Here is a 24,970-nt window from a genome sequence, read left to right on the forward strand (position 1 = left end):
TCATATGTCTCATTTTATCAAATATACCAAAAATAAGAGTATTATTTCAAGTGTTTAGTACTCCTACCTTACAGAGCTGGGGCTGTAGAGACCTTGTGTGCATGGAAATTGTATGTTTTCTCTGTAAATGCATGAAATTCCTCTTGATGGTCTAATTTCTTCTCAAAATGTAGGTATATATAGGCTTTGATTCATTCTGCCTATTGCGAGTTTATTCAAGGATAGAAGCTAATGTGACTCATATGCAGCACAAATGTGTAGGTACTATATAAACTTTAAAAAAAACAGATGAGATTAGCAAAAATGGAAGAAACTGAGACAGCAGACAGCTAGCATGACAGATGCATCTGATAAGTTTATTTAATGAAATTACAATTTTTAATCACTAAACTAAATCCTACAGAAAAAGAATTAGAGATGTAAGCTTGGAAGCCCTGAGGAAGTTTATTTACAGTTTTGAACATGGTATTTTCCTTTTGAGGTCACACAGAACAGTTCCAGCATTACAGAAAGAGAAGGGTTTATGAGCATGGTGGGGTAAAAGCTCATCCATGGTATATCATTACAATTGCCCCCACAAAAAAATAAATAAATGAGAAATCTAGAAGTGACATATATGCCATCAAAATATCCTGAGTTGTTGAAGATATAGGTGTGTCCATTATCATTTCTATTCCACCATAAAAAAAAGAATGTCTTTCCTGGGATGCAGCATATGTTGGGCTTTTTCTCTTCATTGTTTCAGAAAGTGTGAGTGAATCAGTGAAACCTAACCTGGAATTGACGTTGGTGTTCTTGGAAAAGCAATACTCTGGTGGAAAGTGATCTGTACAGCTTTGTAGTGCTAACTTAAGGGGTCTACCATCCAGCATTAAAGTTTTGAATGGGAGATTTGGTGATTCATGCACCTGGAGCTGCTTGCATAATTCTTTGAAAGATTTTATTTTATTGTTCTGCAACAGGCTTTTGCAAAATAAAATCTTTCAAAGGACTATGCAAGCTGGTGTGACATTCCCATCCTTTCAAAACTTTATTAAATATTCCCGAGAATCCAGTAGGACCCCACGGTTGCTGATGAGCAGCCTCTAGGACTGCAAACTACCCAACACTTTATAACATATCTCCATAAGGTTCAGCTCTCCTATTTCACAAAGATTGCCGTCCAACATTAGCCATAGTTTATATTGCTAGCAGACAATACATGTTTACATCAAGTTTCACTTTGCATCATAGAAAAGAACATGTAGGACCAACTGTATCAGCTACTATACTTTGCTGATATAAGGGTGAAATATAATTTCCATGTACAGTGATGATAGATATATACTATGGCCCAAAAACAATGGCTAAAATAGGTTATCCGCCTTTAATAAAGAAATGAAACGAAAACAAAAATATCCAGTGAGAGAAAAGTCCAGTGATGAGGTTTCTGTTCCTCAGACCTTAACTAATCAGAAACTATTCTGGTGGGTCCAGGGCACTTTAGTTCACGTTCTTCATTCAAGAAACGCCTGACTGTCCTTTACAAACTCATGATATTCAATGTCAGATCCCTGCTGCATATCACTTGCCCCTTTTGATTGGATTTTCTATTTTGTCTTTATGAAAGTACAAACTAATATATCAGTATATAAAAAACATTATCTTTAGGAAAACAAATCCATTACTCACATCATCATCCCTCTGTAGATGCTGAAACACTAAATTCAGCTTAGCCTTCACAGATACTGATTTTTCACTTATATATACTATTTTATCAATCATGTATATATAAAAATGCATTATATCCCAAATCCAACCGCACAGAGCATTTGTCTGTGTTTTTTTTAATCACACTACCTTGTTGGCTATATTATTTTTCATAGTGTATATAGTATGTACTCATGGAGATGCTGGTAAACATGGAATGTCCGCTAAACTTGATTAACTATAACACGGTGGGTGTGATGGTGACTCCACAGACATGGACCATGTCTGTCCAAATGCCAAAATATGGGGTAGAAAAAAAAAAAAAAACATTCTTCTTTTTTTCATCTAGCCATCTACTATAGTTTTATGGAGCACCTTATCTTTGTAAAATTTCCTTGCCTATGTAAATACATCTGGGGGCTTCAGTTGATGGTAACAAATTGACCAGATTTCACTACAATGTAACCAATACAAGACAGGGAGGCATGAATTAAAAAAAAAAATACCATGCTAAAAAAAATTATAATACCACCTACATATATTTATGAAACCACTTCCCTTGCTGAAATCAGTCCTCAGAAACTATTTTTATCTTTAGTTCAAAGACCTCACATTGTGTTACAGATAAAAGCTACAAACCAATGGAATGCCAATGTGACCGCTTCATCTCATAGGGAGGGACATGAATTTTGGAACAGCATTGTATGCTTCAGAAATTGGAATGATGTCTAACTTATACTTCATGCCTCTGTGTCATTTTATACCCTCACATGGCTTTTGACCACATACTCAGAAGCTTTGGTCCCATGTTTTAGGTTTACGAAAGGAAAGATTAGGGAACGTTTCCTGAACGGTTAATTGCTACATGGCTGAGTTGAGAAACTTTAATTTTTTTTAAGTTTATGGAGTAACTGAGTGTGGGTTCGTGGAGGATAGCGATGTCACCTGGAAGCATTTGAGGGCACAAAGTCGTGGCAATAAACGTGGCAGAACAGAAGCTGCATGTGTCTGGCATTATGCAGGTGCCACCTGGCTGCTGGACACAGAGGACACCTGAGTAGATCCAGAGGCAGAGGTGTCCTCATCATCACCAAGTGGATTCTTTCCACAGAAGATCATCTTCATCATGCAGGATCGGAACTGAGGAAGAGAGCATTATGAAAAGTGCTACAAACATTTACCCGCTTTCACATCAATATACAGTATATAAAGCCAGAGATACAAAAAAATTACATTTGTTCATTCTTATTATTGTCCATTTACTACAGCATTTTAAATGCTAGGCTTGTTATGCATTTTTCAAAAACTATTTCACCACAGTAGAATCCCAGTCAGTGGAAGTGTGTACTGTGGTGAAATAGTTTTTGAAAAATGCATAACAAGCCTAGCATTGTCAATGCAGATTTGGAAACACATGCTCAGGTCCAAGTTCTAAAATAAGAACATATAAATGCATAATGCTTTTACAAGTTTGGAACCATCTGTATTAAAAATTATAGACACATGAAAGATATACTGTACATGACATATGCTAAGCCACAGTGTTCCCATAAACAGATGTAATGTTGTAGCTGCTGAAGTTCTGCACACTGTTACAGCTAGACTGTTATTTCTTCAACCAGTTAGCGGGTTGTGTTGAGTCAAAGTGCATTCTTCCTTATTGAAGAATACCTTCATCCATGCAATTTGCAACTATTACACATAAATCTGCACCTAACTGTCCAAATGACCCTTAGGCCTTGTTGTGGTAAAAAAATATATTGGCACAACAAAATTCAACCTGACCAGTTGTCTTTTTTCCCCTAACAGACCATCAGCTGAGTTTATCTGCTAAATTCATTATTGGATTATTATCAGATCATTATCTAAAAATAGCTTGTAAGTAGAATGTTGGGCATTTTGGTAAAAATACATTAAGTGGTTACAGAAATGTTTAATTTTCAGTAATTTTCAGAAACTTTCATGTTCCACTTTGCTGGCTGCTCCACATTTTAATTATCCTATTTCATACACTGATGATTTATAAATATTTCCTTTAGTGGTCACTTACATATCAGGGCATGTGACTAGCTTCTCTGCTTAAAGCGGGCCTTGTACTAAAAATGTATGTTGTTCTTATTTACTTTTCACCCTTTCCATTTCCAAAACATGGCAAAAAAAGGAAAACTTTACGGAAAAAAAGTTATAATATACTCACTTTTCCCCCAACTTCTACCTGCAGCATCTAGGCATGGTTTTTGTCATGCTCCTTCCTGCTAGATCTCAAAGAAAGTAGCTTAAGTCTCCCGAGAATATGCTTCTGCACTGTGCCCAAGCATCATCTCATGATGTTTGAGCTACCCTGCATTCCCTGGGATCTGGTTAGAAGGAGCATGGTGCTGCTACCTGCAGTATAAAAGGGGTGTCAAAGAAAATTAGCTCATAGCGCAAGGTTTGCATTAAAGTGGTTGTAAACCTGACATGAAATATGAACAAACTATATCCCTCTATAGTTTGTACTTGTCTCAATCCAGAGCCCTAAGTATCATTTCTGGCCACTGCCTTGTTCCTCTGCTATCAGTATGAGTCACTTCTGATGAGTTTTCCTGACACCAAGAGAAAAATGGTGACAGAGCCTGTGATTGACAGCCTTAGCTCTTTTCCTGTGTGAAGTGGGGGTGTGTCCTTTCCCTCAAATCAACTCTCAGAGCTCTGCTCCTTCAGCTCCTTGTCCCCTGCTTTTCAGTGCTGAGATAAATTCAGTACTTTGAATGGATGTAGGGAACAGATGGCTGTAGATAAACTGGTAAAACGTATGTAGAATGATTTTTGTATCACCTGAGGACAGTCACTTCACTGGGTATATGTGGGGGTTTACAACCACTTTAAAGAAAATCTGTACTGATAAAGCGTGTGATTGTTGGCCTCTCCTAAAAAATGCCAGTTGTCTGGAATGTAATTCAAACCCTATGGCTTCAATACTTTATAATCTGGAACAAGTCAGGAATATTTTACTCTGATTTTCCACTCTACTCTACAAGTTTGATCCAGATGAGTGCCGCAGATTGTATTAAAGTCAAAGGGTCAGCCTAACAGCCTTAATATTTACAGTATTGCAATAAAGATTACCTTTATTGACTGTTGTATAAGTTTAGTAAAATGAGAACTTTAGTTAAAAAATTGCTAGGAGATGGATTTCTATTTTAGAAGAATAGGCTTTTTGTATGTCTTCAGCTGAAAAAAACCCTTTCCCCTTTTTACTTCCAGTTTTTTACATGTACAGTTCCTACGGTGCATGTTTTGAAGAGGAGATTAAAGTGGGGATATGATCATATAGTCCGTTCCTAACCTCGGAAACCACTAAGCAACTCATTCACTCCCTTATTATATCACGCCTCGACTACTGTAACTCCCTCCTCACTGGCCTACCTCATCGCAGGCTATCCCCACTCCAGTCCATCATGAATGCTGCTGCCAGACTTATTCACCTAACTAACCGCTCTGTATCTGCCACCCCTGTCTGCCAATCCCTCCACTGGCTTCCAATTGCCCAATGGATAAAATTCAAAACACTAACACTGACGTATAAAGACGTTCATAACACTGCCCCTAATTACATCACCAACCTTGTCTCCCAAACCGTACTCTTCGCAAACCGTACTCTTCGCTTCTCGCAAGACCTCCTACTCTCTAGTTCCCTTGTCTCCTCCTCCCATGCTCGTCTCCAGGATTTCTCAAGGGCTTCACCCATCCTCTGGAACTTCCTACCCCAAGCTATCAGGCTATCGCCTACTCTGCTCACTTTTAGGTGCACTCTGAAAACCCATCTCTTCAGGGAAGCCTACCCCGAACCCAGGTAATACCGGAATTCCCTACTCCTCCTAGCACTCCATCCCCCACAGCTAATTACCTCTTGTACCACTTTCCCCTCCATCCTAGATTGTAAACTCCAAGGAGCAGGGCCCTCTAATCCCTCTTGTATTGAACTGTATTGTTACTGTACTGTCTCCCTCCATAATGCAAAGCGCTGAGCAAACTGTCGGCGCTATATAGATCCTGTATAATAATAATAATATAGTGAACTCGGTGTAGAGTTATTCACCCTGAGGTCATCACAGAGGACAAGGAGGCACTCTTTACGTCTATAGGAAAAGAGATTTAATCTCCAAACACGGAAAGGTTTCTTCACAGTAAGAGCTGTGAACATGTGGAGTAGACTCCCTCAAGAGTTGGTTCTGGCTAGCTCAGTGGATTGCTTTAAAAAAGTCCTGGATTCTTTCTTGGATACACAGAATATAACTGGATACTAACATTTATAGGTACAGTTGATCCAGGGAATATCCGATTTCCCCTTGGGGGATCATGAAGGAATTTTTTCCCCTGCAGGAGCAAATTGGATCATGCTTTGCTGGGGTTTTTTTTTTTGCCTTCCTCTTGATCAACTGTGTGTATAGGATTATAACTTTTTTTTTTTTAATGGTTTAACTGGATGGACTTCTATCTTTTTTTCAGCCAGACTAACTATGTAACTATGTGTAGTGCAGTTTACATTTCTGGCCCAATCCAGGCATCTGTAAGATGCCAGAACGGAGTCTGGCACTAGGACAATAATTTTCTATTCAAAGGCTGAAGAGTGACGGGAACCAGGAAGGAGACCTGGAAAAGATGGCCTTGATGGTGTACAGAGGGACAGCGAGGAATAGCTCTGATCTGTCAGTGCTGGAGGAAGGCAAACAGGAATGTGTTGCCCATTATGGCAACAGCAATGGGTCTACAGTTCTGCTGTTACAATCTGTTGATTCCAGTTAGGTTAGTTCTAACTAGAAGACTTTCAAAGAGAGAAAGGAACACTGAAAGACAAAAACTGTAATGCTATAGTCCTTGGAGCCTGTTCACACCATCGTATGTTGTGACAACAACCTTTACCATGCCTTGTGGCATGCTGTTTTACTACAACCCATTCATTTTGAATGGACCACAATGCAGAGGTAATCTCCCCAGCTAATGTTCTTTTTACCACAACACACCTCGATTTTTAATAGGTGAGTTCTGAAGGTGCATCTAGTTGCCATTCAAAGTAAATGGCACCACCATTGCTAAAGCAAGCTGGTGTGAAAGAGCCCTCATCGTCTGCATGCAAGCTATTGCTACCCTGTTTCCAGTAATAAAAAAACAATACATTGTATAAAAATTAAAGGTAAACAAAGAGAATTAATGTCAGGAAAACTCACCTGCCTGTTCATGAAAATATAGATAAATGGGTTGTATACAGTGGAAGCTTTTGAAAATACAGATGGAATGGAAGCCATACGCAAGTCAAATGTTTCACCACGGTGAGTTACTGCCCATAAAGCAAAAGAAGCGTAAGGAAGCCAGCACACCAAGAATCCAAGGACCATCACAATCACCATCCTGGTTACCTCCCGCTCAGCTTTCTGAGTGGTGGCGGACTGTTCCTGTTGCTTTGCAACCTATTAAAAAAAAAATCAAATACTAGTGGTAAATTGAAAATATTCCGAAATGCAACATTTAATACTTTTCCCATATCACATCTAAGTTTAGGTGCTAATCTGATCAGTCATTCTCAACCACTGGGCCATGGCCTGGTGCCAGGACACAGTTTTCCACTGCTGAGCTGTGGTTTATTGCCTATGTCACATTTACCAAGCCCTGGTCTCACTAAGGTTGAGAACCACTATGCTAGACAATCTGTTCAACATGCTCTGACTTTTTGCATGGATTTTTTTTAAACTGACAGATTAAAGTGACACTAAATGATAGCTTACTTGTAAGTACAAGGAATATCTCCTAAACATGCACCATTTAGGAGATATTCATTGCCCCTGCAGCCGATGACATCACCGCGCAGCTGGAGGGCATCGTTCTAAGGTACGTGTATGCGATGCATACAAGCACATTATGACATTGCAGGGGATTTTCTTTTTTTTGCCAGTTTATTACTGTCTTAATGGCCCTGTAATATATTTTTCATTAGATTGTTTCTTATGGTGTTTTTCTGCCCCTTTGCAACATCCTCTGTGAGTTGCCAAACCTCTCCTTTTTTCACATTCTTCCATTTGTTTGGAATGAGCAGTGCCTGTTAGTCACAGTCATGTGTACTGCTCTATGCCCACTTTCAAATCCTATAGTCCCTAGTCTATCTCGGGAGAAAGCAAGAGAGGGCGGCTACGTTCCTATATACAACATGACAAAGGTTGAACAAACATAGTTACCCTCTATCAGAAAATAGAATCAGAGCAGCAAAAAAAAGAGTTTAGAGATTTGGAGGAGGCTGAGAGCAGAAGAAGGTACTTTTTTTGAGTTAAGAGTACATACTTGAATAAAACATGTTTATAAACCAAAAGTTTGTGTCAATTTCACTCCAACAAAGATGTTTTGCAGCTCTTGGTGGAGAGTTGAATCTCTTCCTGCCAAGTTTTTACAACCCTACATTACCATGGGAAAAATCTGAACACTGCCAGCTGGCACGGCTGGTTGCTGCTAAGAGCTGTCATTTCTGATTCATTCAATGACATGGATTTTACATATACTGTTTTGGTGAATCAACCAGTGAGTGGGTGACATAGAAATGCTAAGAAAAGGTAATGTACACCTTGCCCAACACAACACCCCTTCCTCCTGTCATCAACCTAAGAGCATACCTAAATGTGTCTTTTTACAAGGGTGCTAAAATGTTTTTTGGTACAAAGCATGAAATATTATCTTTGATTGGGTTTTTGTTTTTCAATGTGATGGAAAAATCAAATACACAAAAGTTAAGAAAATGGAGAGTTTACATCTGAATGGTGAAAAAATGGAAACAGAAAAAAAAGAAGAAAACATTTTCAAGAGGAACAAGTTATTAACAACTATTTAGAGTTGGTTAGATGGGAATACATTTTATTTTCTAGAAAATAATAAACTTTTGCAACCTTCCTTCATACCAGAGATGCTGTTAATGTTCCTGATACACAAGGCATGACCCGGCTGTCAAACTTACACAGTTTACAGACCCAAAACTGCTCTCACTATATCATCTGCTGGGCTTCGCTCTCATTTTGAAAGCCAGGTCAATTCTGCGTAGGGTGCAAATGGTAATGCCAGTTACAGCTTGGACCTTCTCTGACAACTGGTGTGTATGTTTTAAAACTGGAAGTGTACTGAATAGAACAGTTGGAGGGTCCAATTTGGAGCTTTAAGTGCAGTAATGGGCAACTTCCATGATAAAGAAACTCTGACTCACGTTAAATAAGTTTGCTATCATTTTTTTTTTACTATTGATGTTTTTATGTACCACTTACAGCATGCAGCGTAAGGAGCAATCTCCCGTAGGAAAACATAATGACAGCCAGAGGAAACCCAAAGCAGAAGCAGAAGATGAAAATTACGTAGGATTCATTGTTCCACTTGTTATTTACAGTGTACCAGTCTGGTCCACAGGAACACTGAAGACCTTCTGGGATGTATCTGCAAAGAGCACAAAAAGAAGGAGAGGAACAAATGTGGGAGGGAGAAAATCAGGGTCTGTAGTAAGATGATTGACAGCTAATTCCTATCTACTCATATGAAAGATGGGAAAATATAAGTAGGTTTGTCTTTATGCCTAAGAATTATCTGTAGAGACTAGATGTTTTTGACAGTGCTAAATATAGGCCATGTAATGCTTGCAAGTACCTATGTTTGGTCTTCAACATAGGTACTTACAGGCATTACATGCTAGGCATAGATTATATAGCGGACTTTAAGCCCCTTTTCTGACACTCAGCCCTTGGCACACCAAGTGGTAGTTGAGGCTCTGGCATTAAACCCTTGCAAGACAGAAATTGGGGTTTAGTGTTAGGATGGGCATGGGTCATCTCTTCAGAGAAGTCATGGCCCTAAGTGCATCTAAGCCAACGAATCCAAGCAGCAACACAGGGACATGTAGATAAAGTTACACTACCATAACATAGTGACTAACATATTATTTGCAGACAACACAGGGGACCTGTATGTGCATTGCAGCACTTGTGTTGCCTTAGGCAGAATTAAGTAGGAAAACAGTTTGGGCATAGTTTATCCCAGGTGACTCCAAAGGAAAGAATAAAATGAATATATTTATAAAAGTTAAAAAAAATGATGTGTTAACAGCCGAGCTGACAGCATGTCATAATTCCAGTATTACCTTCTAAAAGCAGGGGAGCAAAATCTGCAGGTCAGAAGCACAAAGAGTCTCAGAAATCTGTTTTGGGTTCCCACATTTAATAAACATAGTATGAATTCCACTGGATAATGATGGGCTCTCACTATCTTGGAGCCCAAAAATATTGTGCATATGTACACACGCTAGTAAAAGCAATTAAATCTGCACCCTGGAAACAATTTTGCTTTGTTTAGGATCTAATAAGTGCTTAATTATTTCATGGGAGGAGATAGAAAATGAAGAGGCTTTCTACACAAATTGACAGTGACAGTTAGTGATATACAGTTACTGTAGGTCCATATATATTTAGGCACAGGCACAATTTTAATTATTTTCAGGTATTTACCAAAACATATGCAAGCTATAGTTATATAATGGATATGGGCTGAAAGTGCACACTATCAGGTTTAATTTGAGGGTATGTACAGTTGTGCTCAAAAGTTTACATACCCTGGCAGAAAATGTGAATTTTTTGGCATTGACTGATATATGACTGATCATGCCAAAAAAAATGCTCTTTTATTAAAGGATGATGATCATAGGAAACCATTTCTTATCAAATAGTTGTTTGGCTCCTTTTTAAAGCATAATGATAACAGAAATCACCAAAATGGCCTGGATCAAAAGTTTACATACCCTGGAATGTTTGGCCTTGGTACAGACACACAAGGTGACACACATGGGATAAAATGCCAATTCGAGGTTAATGTCTCACATCTGTGGCTTTTTAAATTGCAATTAGTGTCAGTGTATAACTAGTCAGTGAGTTTGTTAGCTCTTACGTGGAAGCACCGACTAGGCTAGATACTGAGCCATGGGGATCAGAAAAAAACTGTCAAAAGTCCTGCGTAACAAGATAATGGAACTTTGTAAAGATGGAAAAGGACATAAAAAGATGTCCAAAGCCTTGAATATGTCAATCAGTACTGTTAAATCACCTATTAAGAAGTGGAAAGTTTGGGGATCTCTTGATACCAAGCCAAGGTCAGGTAAACCAAGAAAGATTGCAGCCATAACTGACAGAATAATTGTCCGGGATTCATAGAAAAACCCACAGGCAACCTCAAAAGAAATACAGGCTGCTCTGGAAAAAGACAGTGTGGTTGTTTTGAAGGCTCAGTATCTAGCCTAGTCAGTGCTTTCACGTAAGAGCTTGAATTGGCATTTTAACCCGTGTGTGTCACCTTGTGTGTCTGTTCCAAGGCCAAACATTCCAGGGTATGTAAACTTTTGATCATGGCCATTTGGGTGATTTCTGTTATCATTATGATTTAAAAAGGAGCCAAACAACTATTTGATAAGAAATGGCTTCCTATGATCATCATCCTTCAATAAAAGAGCATTTTTTGGCATGATCAGTCATATTTTCAATATCAATGACAAAATTTCACAATTTCTGACAGGGTATGTAAACGTTTGAGCACAACTGTTACATCCAAATTGGAGGAAGGGTTTAGGAATTACAGCTTTTAAGAGTATCATTGTCAAAGTCTACAATCAAGAGAAGACTTCTGGAGAGCAAACAGAGGGGTCACCACAAGGTGCAAACCATTCATAAGCCTGAAGAATAGAAAAGCCAGATTAGACTTTGCCAAAAAAAATCTAAAAAAGTCAGACCAGTTCTTTGGATGGATGAAACTAAGATTAATCTGTACCAGAATGACGGGAAGAAAAAAGTGTGGAGAAGACTTGGAACAGCTCATGATCCAAAGCACACAATGTCATCTGAAAACATGGTGGAGGCGGTGTGATGGCATGGACATGCATGGCTTCCCATGGCACTGGGTCATTGGTGGTTATTGATGATGTGACAAAAGACAGAAGCAGCCGGATTAATTCTGCAGTGTTTAGCCCAGATTCAGCAAAATTCAGCAAAGTTGATTGGATGGCACTTCACAGTACAGATGGACAATGATCCATAACACACGGCAAAAGCAACCCAGGAGCTTTTGAAGGAAAACAAGTAGAATATTCTGCAATGGCCGAGTCAATCACCCAATCTCAACTCAATTGAGCATGCACTTCACTTGCTGAAGGCAAAACTAAAGGCAGAAAGAGCCACAAACAAAGAACAACTGAAGACAGCTGCAGTTAGAGCCTGGCAAAGCATCAGAAATGAGGAACCCCAGTCTTTGGTAATGTCCATCGGTTTCAAACCTCAGGCAGTCATTGCCAGTAAAGGATTCTCAACAAAATATTAAAAATGAACATTTTATTTATGATTATATTTTAGTTTGTCCAATTACTTTTGGTCCCTTGAAAAAGGGGGGTGGCTAATCTTAAGAGCTGTAATTCCTAAACCCTTCCTCCAATTTGGATGTAAATACCCTCATATTAAACCTGAGAGTGTGCGCTTTCATCCCATATCCATTATATAACTATAGCTTGAATATGTTGTGGTAAATACCTGAGAAAATCTAAAATTGTGCCTGTGTCCAAATATATATGGACCTAACTGTATGTGCACAGATCTCTAGCTCAAGATCAATATAATCAGAATAAAGATGATCTGACATTATATGGCAAAAACTGCTTTACCCTTGATATATTGTTTATGCATCACAGAATTATATTGTTAATCATATATACAGGAATATTGTACAGAATATTGTGGCTAAGCCAATGTTGCCTGCACTGCTCATTGTCATCCTTCAAGATGTAAGAAGAAAGAAGCGCCTCTAGGTGCAGTATAAGACGATATTTATTGGCAAACAATGTAGAACCACTCACATTGTGTAAAATCAAAGTAAGCTCAACTAGGTAGGTGGATGGCTGTGTCCTTGCCGCGTCCGCACTAAGAAAACCGTGGATGTGTAAGGGTTGCCGGCCGGCATGTGTAGTCTTCTAAAGGTGGCGTTCCAGATATCTTACTTCCATACAGAGTTTGCTACTACTATATGTAGCTGGCCCTAGTGCTCTATGGACTTTTATGTCATTATATTATATGTTTTAATAGTGCTCCTTACATATAGAAGCTGGGTGCTTGCTCTTTGCGCTGATTTTCCTCTGTATAGAGTTTCTTGTTGTTCATCCTTCAAGAATGCCCTAAATGGCCCAATGATCAAAATTATAACACTGGTTAGTCACATTAGTGACCACATTATTCCAGTTATAGCCATCATCAGTTTTTTTATTTTTATTATCTAAAATGAATAATAGGAGTGGAGACTAAGGTCAGATATTACATATTTCTTTTTTCTAAATCTATTTTCGCCTTTATTACATTTTTCAACACAACAGGATACAAACAAGAAAAACGGAAAGTAAAAAGGGCAAACACATAAATTGAACTATTCAAAATTCAACTACATAGTCCTTGAATATTTATATAGGGGTTAAAGTATTTGGTGTCTATACAGTGGGGAAAATAATTTTTGATCCCCTGCAGATTTTGTAAGTTTGCCCACTTACAAAGAAATGAAGGGTCTATAATTTTTTTCATAGGTGTATTTTAAGTGACAGAGACAGAATATCAACCAAAAATCCAGAAAAAACACATAATTTAAATGGCATAAGTTTAGTAGCAATTCAGTGAGAAAGATAAGTATTTTTTATTTTTTTTTATAAATATTTATTAGTTTTCAATCCACATACAAGTCATTTCAACATATCTCTTAAAATATTTATCAAAAACATATTTTCTCCTTATAAAATTTATTCCTATATATGACTTTCTTTTCATACCATCCCCCCCTCCCAAACACCCCCCCCTCCTTCTCCCCGTCCCCTCCCTTCCCTCCCTCACCTTCCCACGCTCTATATTCTCTCTTCTCTCATTTACTCCATATAATTCTATTATTCCTAAATCCAATTCTGAACCGACTACCCAGGACCTTATCTCTTCACCTTTTTCGCCATTTCTTTATATTCTCCCCATCCTTTCCATTTTTTATTGTACATCTCCAGCTTATCCTCGTGCGTATAATACAATCTCTCTGTCCCAGAAATCTGGTTTACTCTACCCATCCAGTCTTCCTCCGTTGGCACCTCTCTTTTCTTCCAGTACCTGGGTATCAAGCTCTTTGCTGCGGTTAAGTAATACCATATCCCTGACCTCTTATATACTTTTACTGGGAGTTCTGAGATATGGAGGAGGCATAATTCTGGGTCTAATCCTATATTGATTTTAGTAATCTTCCCTATCAAGTAAACTATCCTTCGCCAGAACACCTGTATTTCTGGACACTCCCACCACATGATACCACGTGCCCACCTCTCCACAATCTCTCCAACACATCTGGGAAATTTCCGTATTCATCTTGTGCTCCAGGTAGGGGGTAATGTGCCATCTATTCAAACACTTATAATTTATTTCCACTTCTCTCATACTAATATTTTCGTGAATTAATGTGAACATCTTCTTCTTCTCCTCCTCCTCTATTTTTCTTCCCATATCTCTTTCCCATTTATCTATGTGCATTAATTCTGTGTCTGTGTCAAGTTCCATTAATATCTTGTGTATTTTTGCCGTTCCGTGTCTACCATTTCCCCGTGACTCAAAAGTTCTCTCAAATGGATTCCAGTCTTTTCTAGTTCTTATAGGTTTTGGAAGGCTTTCAAAAAAGTTCTTCAGTTGGTAATATCTTAATCTATCCATCTTATTAAAGACTTCACCCTTTCTTTCCTCCATATCCTTATATGATCCAATTTCCTCTCCTACCATTATATCTCTCAATTGCGCCTCCTGTTTTATAATCCATTTCCCTGCTATACTATCTTTACCCGGGATAAAATATTTTGTGTTCCTAAGTGGTATTAGTTGTGAATTAAAAACCCACCCCTTTTGTCTATGTAATAAATCCCATTCTTTTAAAAAAATAAAAGTGTACGTGCTTGTGCTCTCCTCTAATTCTCTGTATTGTGCAGGCACCCAGATACTATTACTCAAACCTATTCCACTCAGTGTTTTCTCAATTTTGACCCAACTTTTCTCCGGATTATGAATCCAGTCGAAGATTCTTGCGATAATCCCCGCTTTGTAATATCTCCTAAAATCTGGTACCCCCAGTCCTCCTCTTTCTTTACTTCTAGTCAACGTTTCATACCCTATTCTAGGCTTTTTATTCCTCCATATACATTTTATTATCATTTTCCTCAGTTCTTTAAAATATGCCTCTGGGAGTTTGATTGGGATCATTTGAAATTTATATAATACTTTGGGGACAATTACCATCTTTATCAAGTTTATACGACCTATCCACAATGGATTTCCATTTCCCACTCTCCTCAATTCCTCCTTAATTTCATTTAATAACATTATATAATTGGCTTTATAAAGGTTTTAATTTGAGGTTGATAGTTTTATTCCTAGATATTTAAATTCTTTATCTCTCCAAAGGAAAAGGAATTCTACTTGTAGTCTTTCTTTTTCACTGTTTTTGAGATTTATGTTTAAGATTTCGGTCTTTGTTGGGTTAATTTTCAGGTTCGTCAGGTTCAACAGGAGTACTCCCTCAATGCTTTCATTAAATTTGGAAGTGATGTTCTAGGGTTTCCAACATAAAACATCAGGTCGTCCGCATAGGCCGCTACCTTATGTTCTCTATCACCTATCCTTATTCCTTTTATGTCTATGTTCTTTCTAATCATGGACAGTAAAGGCTCCAGTGATAACACGTATAGCAGTGGGGACAATGGGCATCCCTGTCTTGTACCATTTGACATCTTAAAGTACTCTGATCTTCCTCCATTTACCATTATGGTAGTGGTAGGCCCTCTGTACAACTCTCCAATCCACCCTCTCATTCTATCTCCCACTCCCAACGCTTCCAGAGTGTCCATCATAAAACCCCAACTCACTCTGTCGAATGCCTTCTCAGCATCTATCGACATCAGTATCATTGGGGTTTTCCCTTTTTTGCCCTCCTGTATAAGCAACAGTGATCTCAGAGCATTATCTCTACCCTCTCTTCCCGAGACAAACCCCACCTGGTCTCCATGTACCCACTCCGGCATCAGCTCTTTCAGTCTATTTGCCAGAACCTTTGCATATATTTTAGTGTCTACATTCAGCAGCGCTATGGGACGATAACTCGCAGGGGATCTGTGAGGGATCTTTATCTTCTTTCTGTATCAATACTATATTCGCCTGTAAAGACTCTCCCCTTATCTTCATCCCGTTCCCCAAGGCGTTCATATAAATCTTCATTTTGGGAATTAAAAGCTTTTTTATAGTGTTTGGCCGTATATCCATCCGGACCTGGGCTTTTCCCTCCCGCCATGCTTTCTAATGCTGATTTTATTTCCTCTGTGGTTATTTCTGCCTCTAGAGAGTCCAGTTGTGTTTCGCTTAGTTTCGGTAGGCCTGCCTCCTCTAGGTATATCTTTCTTTTCTCTCTATTTACTGTTTCCGTTTTCCTAAACGTATCCTGAGGTATGATATTATACAACTCATTGTAATACTCTTTAAATATTCTAGCAATATCCTTGGTTGAGTGTACAAATTCCCCCTTGGGGTTTCTTATTTTCTCAATATAATTTCTATTTTTCTTCTTTCTTAAAGTTCTCATTAAATACTTTCCCGGCCTATCTCCCCATCTGTACCTTTCACTTGTTATTTTATTAAAGACTCTTCTTTTTTCCTCCTCCATTACATTCTCTAATTCTTCTTTCTTCTTTATTAACCTCTGCATTATCTCCTTAGTTTTTTCCCTTTTATGCACCTGTTCAAGATCATATATTTCATTTAATAATCTATTTATCTTTTCTCTCCTTTCTTTTTTCTTTTTTGCCCCCATTGCAATAAGTAGGCCTCTGATGTAAGCTTTATGTGCTTCCCACACCGTTGCAGCCGACACATCCTCTGTTTCATTCTCATCAAAAAAAATTCAATTTCTCTCTCAATCCTTTGACCAATCTCTTCCTCCATGAGAAGTGCCTCATTCAACCGCCATACATAACCTTCTCTCCCTTCTCTATCCCATCTTAACTTCATAGCAACTGGGGCATGATCCGACAGGGTGCTTCCTTCAATTTTCACTTCTACCACCCACTCTATCACTCGATGTTCTACTAATATGTAATCTAGTCTAGAATAAGTCTCATGAACGTGCGAAAAGAAAGTATAATCTCTCTCCTTCATATTCCTAATTCTCCAGATGTCCACCAACTGACACTCATGCATCAATTTCTTTAACATTCTCAAGGATTTGTTTTCCTCCCTCCTCACAGAGGAAGTGGTATCTATCCGTGGGTCCATGCAGATGTTAAAGTCTCCCGCTACTATCATACACCCACTTTTAAAATCCATCAATCTCTTCAGCACTTCTCTCATAAACCTCTCTGGTCTCTTATTTGGGCTGTATATATTTGCTATTGTACACTCAATTCCCTGTAGTTTACCTCTCAAAAATAAAAACCTCCCCTCCGGATCCGTTAATCTCTCCTCCACCTCGAACCTTATATTCTTTGCGAACCCTATAGCAACTCCTTTTGCTCTTTTAGTTGGTGAATCCGCATAGAACCATGTTGGAAAATGTCTAGTCTTCAGTCTAACCTTTGACTCTATCTCTAGATGTGTTTCCTGCAAGAATACCACTGAGGATTTTCTATGTTGAAGTTCTTTAAATAACCTGAATCTCTTTCCTGGGCAGCTTAACCCTTTTACATTATAGGTTATATATTGGATTTCTTCCATCTTACTCTTTTCCTACCGTCTCCCTCTTCCTCCTTCCCTTCCTCTTTCTTATTGCTATAGAGCGTTTTTATCCCTCTACCCTTTTCTCTCTCCCTCTCCCTCCCCCCCTCTCCCAATACTCCCCCCATTCCCTTTCCTCTCCCCCCCCCCTCCCCCTCCCACACCACCTCTCCCCCCCTCCCTCCCCCCTCTTTTTAGGCCTTTACTTTGCCTAACCATCATTTGTGGAAGTAGCATCCACCTTTGACTTAAACCTTAGGGCTTCACTCTTCCCATGGACAGCCTCCCCTCCATCCAGATCCCCCCCTTGACCCCCTCTCTACTCATCTTTCTATAGGAGGAAAAAGGAGTCAAGCTGGAGGGACAAGGGGGGAAAAAAAAAAAAAAGGAGGCGATGAAATGGGAGCAAGGAGAGAGAAAGAAAACAAAAACAAAAAAAAAAAAAAACACACACTTCTCTCCCCTTCACTCTCCTTCCCCGCCCCTCCCCCTCTCCCTCATCCGTCTCCACCCCTCCCCTCTTTCTGCTCTTTCTTCCCCAGATTCTTCTTCCCAACCCTTTATTTCAATTTTCTGCATTTCATGTCTATTGCAAAAATTTCTCAAGTCCTCTGGGAACCTCAAATGGGCTGTTATTCCATTTTTCCATCCTATTAAACACTCCGGAACTCCCCATCTATATTGCACCTTCTGTTGTTTCATCTGCTCCAGCAAAGGCCTCAGAGCTCTCCTCCTCCGGAGAGTCTCTGATGACAAGTCCGCATATATTTGAATATCCATTTCTCCATACTTTATTACTGGTTTTCCCTTAGTGTTCCTCCAGATTTTTTCCCTTTGTTGTAATTCATAAAATTTTACAAGTATGTCTCTCGGCCTGTCTTTCTCATGATTCCCCTGGAGTTTCCAGTTTCTAGAGATTCCTTCTATATTAGTCCTTTCGATTTCAGAGTTTCCCATTATAAAGTTCAGTATTTTGCAAACCATCTCTTCTAGTATTTCTCCTTTTAAACTTTCCGGTACCCCTCTTATCCTTATATTTCTCCTTCTTTCTCTATTTTCTTGAATTTCCACCTTGTACTGCAATTTTTCCTGAGCTTTTTCCATATTAATTATCTTCTTCTCTAATTCGGAAATAATCTGGGTCTGGCTTTTAACTTTCTGCTCCGTTTCTTCCACTCTTAACAACAACTGCCCCAGATCATTCTGAATTTTTACCATTTCTTGCTTTATTGTTCTCTCCAGATCTTTGAACATTTCTGTCATCTCTCTTTTATTTGGGATTTGTAGTTCTTTTTCTGTCTCTGATATTTGTTGATTACTGATATCCAATTCCATTGACTGTTTAGGACTATTTTGCATACTTAAATCAGACTCTCCTTTATTTTCTCTGCTCTGGGGCCTTTCTGGGGTCACATTTCCCTGGGATGCGTACTTTTTAATTGTCCCCGTTTGTGTCCCTTTAGGCCCGGTTCCCTTTGCACTTTTATTTTTCATTTCTTCTGTAACCTTTATTTTCTCTTATAAACTTATACTTTGCAAAACGAAGAAATTAATAAGGTGTAGAAATAGAATTCCCAGCTTTGTCTTCCCACCTTTCTGTATGCCTTTGCCTGCACCTTGCGTTCTTCTCCTTATTTTTTATTCTTATTCTCTGGGGGTCCCCCCCTTTTCTTTCTCTCCCTGCTTTCCTCCAACTCTATACAATTTTTGTGTTTGGGGCCACCGCCAGACTCACTCACCCCTCCAACTCGTGAGACGGCTCCAGGCTCCTTCCTCCAATTCTTTTCAGCAGGTCCGCTCTCTTCCTCTCTGGGGGACCCTCCAGGACTTTCCTCCATGCTCTTCTTCTTTGTCTTTGTTGGGGAGGCTCACCATCGACCGCCTGTTAGGGCTCCCTGGATTGCAGGTCATCCGGCAGAGCAGAATCTCTCCTGCTCCCTGTCAGCCTCCGGCCGGGCGGCCAGCTTTCTTGCCTCCCAGAGGTGCACTGCGGCCGGTCACATGTCCCGGCCGCGCCTCCCTGTCACCCGGCAACCAGGCTCGGCGTCCAGGCTCAGCGTCCCTGCCACACTCCGCTGGTCTCCGCTCTCAACTCCGGGGAGCCGCTCAGCCAGAGGAACCCGCCCGGTCGAGGTAGGTCTCTACCCTCTAGAGCTCCATCTGCTAGGGGGGAATTTTAGAGTCCAAGGGGGGGTCGGTCGGAAGAGGCCCGTGCGGGAGCTCCTACCACGAGCTCTCCGCCGCCACCATAGTCAGGCTCCGCCTCCGTACTGCCTGAGTAAGATAAGTATTTGATTCCCTACCAACCAACAAGAATTCTGGCTCCCGCAGACTGGCTAATCTGCTCATGCGATACACAAATTAGTCCTGTCAATTTAAGAAAGTTCTCCTAATGACAACTCATTATGTGTATGAAAGACACCTGTCCACAGAATCTCTTGGGTACCACCATGGGCAAGACCAAAGAGCTGTCAAAGCATATCAGGGACAAGACTGTAGACCTGCACAAGGCTGGAATGGGCTACAAGACCATCAGCAAGAAGCTTAGTGAGAAGGAGACAACTGTTGGAGTGATTATTCGCAAATGGAATAAATGCAAAATAACCCTCAATCGACCTTGGTCTGGAGCTCCATGCAAGATTTCATCTTATGGGGTAAGGATGATCATGAGAAAAGTGAGGGATCAGCCCAGAACTACAAGGGAGGAGCTTGTGAGTGATCTCAAGGCACTTGGGACCACAGTCACCAAACAAACCATTGATAACACAATACACTGCTATGGATTGAAATCTTGCAGCGCCCGCAAGGTCTCCCTCCTCAAGAAGGCACCTAAATAATTCAGAGAAGGATTAGGAGAAAGTGCTGTGGTCAGATGAGGCCAAAATTGAGCTCTTTGGCATTAACTTGACTCGCCGTGTTTGGAGGAAGAAAAATACTGACTATGACCCTAAGAACACCATCCCTACAGTCAAGCACAGAGGTGGAAACTTTATGCTTTCTAGCTGTTTCTCTGTTAAAGGTACAGGCCGACTTTGCCGCATTGAGGGGCCAATGGACGGGGACATGTGTTGTAAAATCTTGGATGAGAACCTTCTTCCCTCAGCCAGAACACTGAAGATGGGTCGTGGATGGGTCTTCCAGCATGACAATGACCCAAAACATACTGCCAAGGCAACAAAGGAGTGGATCAAGAAGAAGCATATTAGGTCATAGAGTGGCCTAGCCAGTCTCCAGACCTGAATCCTATAGAAAATTTAAGCAGGGAGCTGAAACTTCAAGTTGCCAAGCGACAGCCAAGACACTTTAAGGATTTAGAGAAGATCTGTAAAAAAGAGTGGACCAAAATCCCTCCTGAGATGTGTGCAAAGCTGGTAACCAACTACAAGAAACCTCTTACATCTGTGCTTACCAACAAGGGTTTCTCCACCAAGTACTAAGTCATGTTTTGCTTGGGGATCAAATACTTATTTTACTTACTAAACTAGAACTCAATTTATAACATTTGTATCGCGTTTTTATCTGGATTTTCGGTTGATATTCTGCCTCTATCATTTAAAATACACCTATGATAAAAATTATAGACCCTTAATTTCTTAGTAAGTGGGCAAACTTACAAAATCTGCAAGGGATCAAATAATTATTTTCTCCACTGTATATGTCTGAAACTAATTCCACCAATAATATACAGTATAGTTTTATACACAATATTAAGTCAAAATGTAACATTGCTTCAAAATTCTCAAACCTCACTTTGAATAACATCCCTCCCTCACCCATCAGGAGAGAGAATTGGCCCTTGTTTTGTTCCCAAATTACTTACAAGTCTCAGTTTGAGACCTCTAAAGGTAGTAAAACTATCATATTAATTTCATGTCAATGTCTTAAAAATTATGCCTTTCATGGTGTTGAGCTACCATTTCCTCCATTCTCATCAAGTGGCACATCTCTACTTCAAGAAAATAAATATTTACACATATTTCTAGGTGATGAAGAAAATTGCTTAGAATTTTATCACAATTGTACAATACTGGAATATTGGAAAATCTGCTTATGCAGTATCTATTCTTTCAAAACCTGAAGGATCAGAACTATAAATCAAATCAATTGTAAAGCAACAGACCTGCTCCATCCCAGCAGAGGAGGAGAAGCTGCCACAAGCCCAATTATCCAAGTGAAGATACAACCAAGGATGGCATGGCTTTCTCTGAAGGTGAAGCTGCCCATGGGCTTACAGATGACCAGGAATCTTTCAAAAGCCACAACAGCCAGACACCACAAGCTGACCATTCCTAAAAGAGAAAGGAAATGCAGAGAAAAGAGGATAGCCTAAAGTTCACACACAAACAGCCTACACAAATAATAAGATGACTATTCTAAGAAAAGATTTACATTAAACATTCAAAAACATAATTTTAATTTTCAGTTGTATGCCCAATGCCAATAATTCAGGAATGCAAAGTACACGTTTGATCAATTCTTTGGCAGTCTCAACAAATGTTATAGGGCTTTTCAAATACAGCAAGAAGTGACAGGCCCATTCAAGTAGAAGAGACAGGAAAGTTGAGGACTTAAACTCTCTGATGAGTTTTTGAGGTAGTAGTTATTTGTTTACTTCTCAGCCAAAGAAATATGACAAGTCATGAGTAATCAGATGGCTTCAGAGAACGTTGCAAGCAAAATTCTGAGTAATAGAAGTTTGAGGGGAAACACCCCCTACAAAAAAATTCTACTTACTAGATGTGCTGTGCACTTTTTAACTGATGCTGAAAGCTATGAACTATGTTATACTACTGCATTTTAGGGCACATTCACACCGGCACAGAGGGCCAAAAAAAGTGCAGTGCATTTCTGTACCTGGCTATTGCTTGCAGCAATTAATGACAGGCTTGATTTGTGCAGGCTAATGTCTGTGGCTGATTTCAGTTGTACAGCCCTCTAAAGGAGCCCTTAATGTAACTCCAGACTATCGGACAGTCTTACCATTTTTTCTATCAATGGGCTTAAGTACATTACCACTTGCCATCCCTAGGCCATATATATGAGGCCTCAGGATCAAGTGATCATTCCTGGATCATGGCTGCAGCTGCAGCCACGATCCTGGTATTAAATATTTCAGCTGGTGACCAATTTAAACAAAAAATAAGTGACTATACAGCTGCCTGGATCACTATTACAGCGCTCAGAAGGGGCCCCCTTCCATCACAGTGGGACAGGAAAGCCGGGGATCACTGTAAGAGGTCAGGTCAGCTGTGTGCAGAGGGGGAGAAACATCCATCCTTCCCCCTCCTCTGTGGCAAGCATCATGGACATAAAAAAACAACCATTTCATTCTCTAGGGCCTCTACTTTCAGACCATTTAATTCTCCAGGGGCTCTACTTTCAGAAAGTATATAACGTTTGGGAGTTCTAAGTAATTTTCTAGCAAAAAATGCTGATTTTAACTAAAATTGTCCTGGATGGCAAGTGGTTAATTCATTTAACTTGGCATTAGCCTCTAGCAGTCCCTGTACAGCAGAGCTCAGACTGGGGAAGGGAGAAGCAGCACAAAGCTGTTTCAGAACAAGAAGTGTGTTTACGGGAGGAGATGCTGCAGCACTGATTGGTATATTCTGACAGCAGAGGCATCCCCACTGTCAAAATACAATAAAACAGCGGTGAGGATTCCTCCATCCACCTCCCTTAAGTGGATGAGGGAATCTGTTTTTTTTTTTTTGATCAGCTGACTGCAAAACAAAAACATTCAATCTGTGGCCAGCTTAAAGCAGGCCATAGATAATTCATTTTTATTGTTCAACCAGCAGGTTGAATGAAAAAAAAAAAAAAAGGACTCGATTCCCCCATTCAATGAATGTGTGAATGGGGGAATCCTTCCAGCTGAGCCTCTGTATTCTAAGAGTGAGAGGCTATAGCCGACAGCATTGATTGAATGTAGAAAGTTCAACAGGCTGGTTGTATATAAGTCAGTCCATAGATTGACTTCTGTACAACCTATCTGCCCATACAGGGACCGAAGTTCATCCAGTTCCTGCTGAACTGGCAAATTTTGATCCATGCGTGGCCCATTTTGGCAGATAAAACATGTCCGTTCAATGTATTTCATCTGTTTCTTTGACTTACTACATGTGTGTTTGTTGGTCTCTTTCAGTATCTTTCATACTACAAGCATAATTACAAACCTTTCCTATTTAATCAATTGTCTTTTTTGCATTTTACAAAAAAGGATGATAAAAATTAGTGTAGATTGTAAATACAAACAATATTCTATTAGACAATGAATGCATATACTTTTTTATGTTTGTGCAGTATTAATAACTAGAGAGAGCAAAAATTTGGAGATTTTTAAAAATGTCTCCATTTCTGGGAAATACAGTTTGTATTACAAGTCAGTATTACAGTTTCCAAGTCAGTATGGAAAGTTAAAGTTAGGTTTTGATGGTTTTCAACAGGCATAATCGATTTTAAATATGCAGATCCTTAAGGGTTACAGAAACTGCTGGACCTGTTCTTGTGTCAAAAAACAGTCTATCATTACCATTTTTCACAGAAAAAAACAAGGTTTGAAAAAAAAAAAAAAAAACCAAGAATGAAATCAACAGTATACAAAAACAATCAAACAAACAAAAAGGAAAAAAATACAAATACAAAGAACATCAAAGTAAAGAAACTATACTATTCTAAATACAATACAATCAAGATAATGTCATGGGTACTGCTGCATTTCAAAGAGCTCCTTTCTTAAGGACAAATTGATTTTTAACATAAATCAGTAAATCTCAAACAAATAATGTACACAAGTAGATGTACGCAAGTGGATAATGATAAAAAAAATATACCTCCAAGGGTGGCTGTGAAACCTTCTATCTTGCATGCCAAAGTACCCAGTGCAAAATACATTTGAGAGAAGCTGTAGAAGGCAGTGGTGGAGCCAAAACAGATTACTACAAGGTTGGCAACAGCCAAGTTAACCAGGATGTAGTTAAGGTGGGAGCGCAGTTTCTTGTATTTGACAGTGCAGATGACGGTCAGAACGTTCAGGGGAAAGCCAAAAATTATAGTGAACAACATGAAGGCCGACATACTCATAAAAATGCCTGGGGTCCCCAGATGTGACTGGGGTACCAGGAATGGGCTAAGAGCAGTAATGTTAGTGGTTTCTAGAGGAATGGGGATGAAGAATTCATCTGGCATTTCCATCCTCGTATCTGGTCGACCTTTGCTCATTTTGGAAATTAGGAGTGTGATCTAGTGAGGTGTAGAAAAGGTGACTGCAAGCTCATGCAACTGGAACCCTCTGAGCTGCAACCGTCAATGGTCCACTGGTGCAGACAGAGGACCTTTCCCCTATAGTACAATGCATCTGACATAGAAAAGTGTCTTTTATACTCCAGAAAAGAAGAAAAGGTCTGGCATGGGCCCCAATTTTTAACCCCCTCATAATCTTATTGGACAGCAAAAAGCTGAGCTCAGTAATTTATCCAACTGCT

General features: G+C 39.6%; 1 protein-coding gene across 1 annotated transcript; it reads right to left on the reverse strand.

The window, feature by feature from the left end:
* Positions 1 to 335: 335 nt before the first annotated feature.
* LOC149469565 (blue-sensitive opsin-like) lies at positions 336 to 24,970 on the reverse strand. The gene is made up of 5 exons (XM_089669162.1): positions 24,320 to 24,970; positions 21,607 to 21,775; positions 8,970 to 9,135; positions 6,900 to 7,139; positions 336 to 2,829 (listed from the first exon to the last, which is right to left on the reverse strand). Exons 1-5 carry the CDS (start codon positions 24,705 to 24,707, stop codon positions 2,704 to 2,706), a joined length of 1,089 nt encoding a protein of 362 aa, XP_089525288.1. The 5' UTR covers positions 24,708 to 24,970; the 3' UTR covers positions 336 to 2,703.

Source organism: Staurois parvus, unplaced genomic scaffold (assembly GCF_062004578.1).
Source record: "Staurois parvus isolate SC_StPar_1 unplaced genomic scaffold, SC_StPar_1.0 ptg000068l, whole genome shotgun sequence".
NCBI lineage: Eukaryota > Metazoa > Chordata > Amphibia > Anura > Ranidae > Staurois > Staurois parvus.